Source organism: Primulina eburnea, chromosome 14 (assembly GCF_022965805.1).
Source record: "Primulina eburnea isolate SZY01 chromosome 14, ASM2296580v1, whole genome shotgun sequence".
NCBI lineage: Eukaryota > Viridiplantae > Streptophyta > Magnoliopsida > Lamiales > Gesneriaceae > Primulina > Primulina eburnea.
Window position 1 is genome coordinate 21768146 of NC_133114.1, and position 6947 is coordinate 21775092.

Consider the following 6947-nt stretch of genomic DNA (forward strand, 5'->3'; position numbering starts at 1 on the left):
CCTAACTCCACCTCAAAAGCTAGCTCATGAGAGGAGGATTGTGAATTCATATATATTTTTCCCAAGACAAATCTTGCTAACCGATGTAGGACACGTCATTCCCGACCCCTTTAGGTTGCACGTCCTCATGCCAACTCCTTCGTTAACCCGCACTCCAGAGCACTTCCAGGCATTCCCGACCCCTTTAGACTGTACGTCTTCGTGCCAACTCCTTCGTTAACCCGCACTCCAAAGCAATTCCAGGCATTCCCCACCCTTTTAGACTGTACGTCCTCGTGCCAACTCCTTCGTTAACCTGCACTCCAGGGCACTTCCAGGAACATGCACCCACACGACCAGTCAAGAGTATGGCTCTGATACCATATGATATGAATCCACCTAACTCCACCTCAAAAGCTAGCTCATGAGAGGAGGATTGTGAATTCATATATATTTTGCCTAAGACAACTCTTGCTAACCGATGTGGGACACATCAGGAACTCTCTTGTGTAAACCCAACACCAAAAGTTTTGCTTTTATTCATCAGTTCAACAGGTTTCTCAACTTGGTCGTAGGATTTTGATGTTCATATATCGTACTGGATTTCACAAAGTGAATATATTTTCCTTTGCGCGTGTGCAGTTTCTATCGAATACTACAGTCAGTGGGGTTGCTATCATTGCTGCTGATTCCGAGACTAGTTTTGTCTCTTGAGTGCTTCAGCAACTCCTGCATTTTCTCAGGACTTACTAACGAGTTGTTCCAAATGTTAAGTAGTTCAACTAATTTCTTATTTTCAGAAATAACCTGTTGATGCTCATTCATTATTCTTTCATTCTTAGTTTTCAGCTTTTCAACTTCTGCCTTAAGACCAAACACTTCACCTGACTGTTCCAGTGAGGCTCAGTATCATTGTCATTTACACTTTCTTTCTTTGTTTTCACTTCCTCGAATGATTGAGAAAGTCTCTTGTACTCTATTACTATGTCATTGAGTGCACTGATGAGATCTTCTCGTGTAAAATCAGTTGAGCTAAAGTCAAATCATTATAGGTAGATTCAAGCTCAGCATCGACAATGAAGCACTGGACCACATCTTCATCACTCTCATTGGTGGAGCAATCTTACTTGGATAAGTCAGTCTCATAATCAGCCCACCTAGCCTTCTTCAGCCACCAACACTTTTTGGTTTCTTCTCTTTCTGAATGACTTCCTGTCATCCTTGAACCTATTCTTCTTTTCCTGAGATCGACCTTCCTTGTCAGTTGTCATCCTCTCATCCTTCTTTGGTTTACGATAGTCGGCTATGAAATACTTGACTTTTCCACAGTTGAAATATGCATTGTCCTTATTAGTGGACTTTTTAGTAAATGAAGTCATTTGATTGAATAATGTTCAAAGATAAGAATTAACATACTCAAATACAATTTTTTCGGATTTGAAATAAATTTAGAGGGGTGGATAAAATTATCTCAACAATGCTACAAATAATTCGGTTGGGTTAGCAACACTTAACTGAAATTTTTATCAGTTGGGCTATCAAGTTAGTCAACAATGAGAAATGTGCGAAAAGAGACTGACTAAAACTGTTTTGAAAAAAATGACTTATCAAAACTCAGTTGGGTTATCAAACGAGAGGTAAAGAAGGTAAAATGAAACGAAAATCGGCACGAGTTTGTTTTTAGATGTTTGAATACTTCAATACTTCTACGCCACCCCTTCATTCTTACAGAAGTATTGCACTAAAAGACTTTTGAAATCACCCACTTCAACATGATTTAACATTGCCTAATTAAAACTCTTAATAAATTTCAATCTTAATCAAAATGAGAAGTAAGACTTCTTACTCTTAATTACACATATTTCATATAGAAATTCTAGGCACGAATTCATCTTTAAATGATCGGATAATAACTTATCAACGTGTGCTTTCTTTTATCATTTTTGCTCGCAGAAATCTATTTCAATAAGATACAATAGATCAGTTAATTTAGAGAGAGTTTTAGAGCTCTTAAAATTTTCAAACCGATACGTTTATATACTTCATTTGCAACGGTAATATTTTGAAATCATATATCTGTTTCCAAATATGTATGTCGTTGTCATGTCATTATCATTTCTGACATATTCTGGCAGTGCACGTGAATTCTGAAATTCTGTTGAGATTCAGTGACTGTTGGTACGGAAAACTTTATCCAATATTTTCACTGGGCTCTGATTCTTAATCACTAAATATATTATATTCTTCAGAGAATGTTTGATTTGAGTTGACTAACCGATTGAAATAAGCTATCATTGAGGCTCTATTATTTATCTGTAGATCAGTTTGGCTTGATAATCAGTTGGACTCTTAGAAAACTTTTAATTGTTAATATTCAGTTTTTTTTCTTGAATTGAATTAAATTGGTCTCCGTAATTATCCGTTAAATCATATCTTTATTAGATCACCAAAACTTAAATAGTTAAAACAAATATTTTTAATATTACATCTCATTTTTTTTTTTTTTAATATTTGAACCAACACTCTGGATATAGTTTTTAAAAAACTCACTAATTCTTTTTTAAAAAATTAGTACTCACTATAAATCGAGAGCATAAATTTTTTAAGTTCGACTATATCCAAAAACAATAAGATACGGCACAATCACTAGTATATATAGTAGCATTATCAAAACAAGAAAGGATCGCCCGTTTCGATCGGTTCGACCGAAAACCGGTCACAAGTTCTGTACGAAATACTCAAAAATTGTTTTGCCAGTTCTAGTCAAGAACCTACCGTATCAACTACGAACTATAAAACCGGTTAAACCGGATCTCAAATATTTTTTTTTTGAAAAATTAATTTCTTAATTTTAAAATCTTAAATTTAATATTTAGTTATATATAAACATAATTATTTGATATTTGGATTTCACTAAAAATATTATTTTACTTTTACTCAAGTTTATTTAATTTATTGTTTTTGTTTTAAAAAATACATAACTATAATTGATATTTTCAATGCGTATATAATTATTTAGTTTTTAAACTTGACTAAATATATTTTTTCTCTATTTATATAAATCTTTTTGTTTTAAAATTAAAATATATTATATAAATATTTATATGATAAAACAATATTTTAGTCCGACTGTCCGATTAAACCGATTAGTGGCTCGATCACCAATCCATTATGAAAACATAACTTCAGCAAATGAAACAAAAATATTTTAAAAGTCTATTTTCGAATTCAAGATTCGAACGGAAACATTTAATGCTAGGTCCTAAATAGTAACAAATTAATTTGTCAAAACATTATGGGCATAATATTTTATTTGGTTTTTTGTATGCCACATGTAATGTTTTTCTTTTTATACAATTTTATCCTTAGATTATCAATATATGATATTGACTTCTACTTAAAATAGGAGAGACTTACATAATCCAATGAAGTATGTGATACGAAGAAAATTATTCAAGGTTTGAATATAGACTAACTCATTTTAATTACAAAGAAAACGTAAAGAACACAAGAAAATGGAATTAAGACATCCATAACCATTTCAAATGTTCTGGTACAACCAGTTCATGTTAGGACTTCGAATGGTCGTACAAAATCACGCATTACTTCACTACACAAGGAGCCTAGGAACTCGATGAATGAACAGGAAACACGACGAGCTTATGTTAACAAACTAAAACAAAGCAGAAAACAAATTAGATCAGTAAACTGAGTGAGTGGACCAAATTAAAAGAGTAACAAAAAAGGAAACAAAGTGGTGTATTTGTTGCTCATCTCTTCCTCAACTCTAACTCTTAAATTGGTAACCAACAATTAATAACCAAGGAGCTGTCACCCAATGTAATTTAGTGCATGACTGTCATGTTCTCCGCAAGAACTTTTACTGCTATTAATGTTATATCCATGTGCTGGTGCTAAATTTGTATGACCCCTGGCGACACTAGAATTTCCAAGGCATAAAACTTCACCTAATGGTCCACCAGGTGGTGAGTTAATCCAAGAAACTGGATTTATCCATTGGGATTTCAGGATCCCGTCTGTATCTCTACCAGAATCAATCATTTCAATCCCGAAATGACTGTTTTTATCAAATTCATCAACCTCATTTACACGACCAGACATTGATAGTGTGAGAGAGGAGGGGGTTGGAAGTAGGGGTGGCTTCTCTTTTTCAAAAGTATCAATGAAAGGTATGGTTGTTTGTGTTGTTCTGTCTGAATTTGGCGACAAATTTCCTCGTAAAGATGGGATTTTCGAGTCAAGAATTGAAATGCAATACTGCCCAATCCCCATTTCATGATGATTTTCCAATATTTTCGGGCTAAAAGGATCCAAGTTCATGAAACCGTGGTTTCCTTGTGTTTGAAATGCAGATACGTTATTCTTGTTGCGGCTTTTGTTGCTGCTGACGCTGTTGTCGACGCTGTTCGTAAACCATTCAGCATACCTTTGATAAAATATAAAGAAACACAAACTCACACACTTTCGATAAATATCAAGAAACAAATTGAGGCACTGAACAAAACAATAATGTTAAACTGCAAAACTACAATTGTTGCGCAGTTCTTATGAACTCGAGTCTTTAGAACGAGTAGTTTTCAAAATAACAATGATACATTTCTTTTTATATTTCATTAAACTGCATTAACTGCTAGTTTCTAAATCATTGTTATTCAATCACCAACCAACATAAATCCGAGGATGCTAAAGACTAAGTGACAATGATACTTACTAATTCAAAGATCAATAAGACACTGTTTCACTCAACAAATAAAAAAGCCTTATTTATTTGTCTGCAAGCCAAAGAAAGGTAAGAGGGGGCCAGGCCCAGAAGCCACACCACGTATAATCTACGCAGCTCAGGATAAGAACAACAAATGAATATAATAATACTAGGAAAACAATGTGTCACAAAGAAAGTTAACATAAGCATTAAGTCCTAAGATTCTGATAAAAAAAATATCTTGAAAAATCTCTTACCTTGTCTGCTCATATGGTGTAGCAGACACCATTGTTGGAAATTGAGAAGCTGGGTTATGTAGGGACTGAGAGAAAGTACTGTTGATGGAATTGTAGGAGGAAACTTCCACATGCTTTCTTGAACGAGGTCTAGTTTTGTGAGAATGGCGTTCACAGTATTTGTGATCAGGGGCCACATCTCTGGAGCACCTCCATTTCTTCCCATCTGTTCTTTTACACCTCCACGGCTCTGGATCCCATCTATTTGTTGAAAATTTTGAATCCAAACCAGCAGGTGCTGATACACACAGAAACACAGGAAGAATTAAGAACCTGAGGATCATGATCCCTGTTCATCTGGCATAAAATTGGTGAAACAAAAAACTTTGTAAGAATATATGGGATTTGTGAAAAGGGGACTTTACTGTTAGATTGGGGGCCAGGAAGAAGAGATGAAACTGGTAGGATTAGTTGAGGAGGAACAGGAATAGAGGCCATCATGTACTTATGTATCATTTTCTGTCTTTCGAGTTCTTGCCACTGTGAGGCTGTGAAAAGGGATTTTCCGCTCATTTCACCCCCTGAAACCAAAGTCGATATTTCAGATATTTTACTCTACAAACAAATGCAACCATACCAATCAGTACCCTAAAACTATACAAGGAGAGAAAAAGTTCAAGAATCACTATATATCAGTACTTGTTACCTGAAGCGTTAAAGAAAATGGGCCCAGCAGCACCGCCGCCTCCAGCTCCATCACCGCCACAAGAATAACCAAACTGATAGTGATAAAAAGGCGAAGGCATGGGCTTCTTACACATAGAAGATTCAGTCTGCATCTTCAAACTCAACCCCACATCACAATCTAACGATGACGATGAGTAATTTCTTTCTTTTCCCTTCTCCATCATTCCCCCTCCTAATCTTTAGCATAAATTTACAAAACCCACAAGAAAAGCCGAAGCTTAATTAAAAGTTATCCTCGTTTATGAATCTGGAACTTCAAAAGTCTCGGCCTTTCCTGTCTGTCTGTCTGTGTTACAGATTTAGATTTGGAGAATGTTTTCAAGATTCGGTGACCGCCATTCTATACTTGGGTGTTTGGTTCCTATGCTTCCAACATGGCCCAAATGCCCGTTTGTTTACCCATGATGATATTGCATGTTAAATAATTAATCAAGGCCATTTCTTAAAATATAATAATATTAAATTATATCATATAAATTCGAAATTTTACAAGTCCTGAAAAAATTTCATAATATTAAATAGTTTAAGCTAGCACAAAATTGAAAAAGATTATTGTTTTAACATAAACAATCTGGCACCCAATATTAAACAATTTTTAGCTTTTATCCCTCACTAATCCACCGATAAACTATTGACAAATTCCTCAATCCGGATGAGGAATATGTGAATTAGAGGAAGAAGCCTAGAAGGCAAAGAAGATTGAATTGGTAAAAAGTAACCACCGCATTTACAACCAAATTTAAAAGTACGTAGAACAGTATAAATTGTTTTGATATACAAATGTAAAGTATTTTTACATGGAGAAATTCAAAAGTTACCTTCAAATTTGTTACAACATTAGAAAGAGACCAAAAACAAAGAACAACTTTACCAAAAGAAATGACAAAAACTCAAACCATAAAAAGGATGATATCTCAAGCTGGCATAACTTCAATTAGGAGATGACAAGACAGGTGTTGCAGAGCATGACTAATTACAATTGACCACTAGGGGAGTATGGTAGGACTTCTTAGCATAAAAAAGAAAACATCATAAATCACAATGGATCTTCAAGGAGAACATTATCAAGAGTAGATCTATTGTGAAACGGTCTCATGAATCTTTATCTTTGAAACGGGTCAATTCTACAGATATTCACAATAAAAAGTAATACTTTTAGCATAAAAAGTAATATTTTTCAATAATGACTCGAATAAGAGATATGTCTCATAAACTACGATCCGTGAGACCGTCTCATACAAATTTTTGTCTATGATGAATGT

The 6947-nt window shown here is 34.5% G+C and overlaps 1 protein-coding gene across 2 annotated transcripts; it reads right to left on the reverse strand.

Annotated features, from left to right (window-relative positions):
- Positions 1-3498: 3498 nt before the first annotated feature.
- Positions 3499-6052, reverse strand: LOC140811916 (growth-regulating factor 8-like). Of its 2 annotated transcripts, none has more exons than XM_073170042.1 (4): positions 5645-6052; positions 5364-5519; positions 4960-5236; positions 3499-4402 (listed from the first exon to the last, which is right to left on the reverse strand). In XM_073170042.1, exons 1-4 carry the CDS (start codon positions 5847-5849, stop codon positions 3811-3813), a joined length of 1230 nt encoding a protein of 409 aa, XP_073026143.1. In that variant the 5' UTR covers positions 5850-6052; the 3' UTR covers positions 3499-3810. The 2 variants fall into 2 exon arrangements, with proteins under 2 accessions (XP_073026143.1, XP_073026142.1); XM_073170041.1 differs by having other exon boundaries at positions 3499-4426.
- Between the last annotated feature and the right edge of the window lie 895 nt (positions 6053-6947).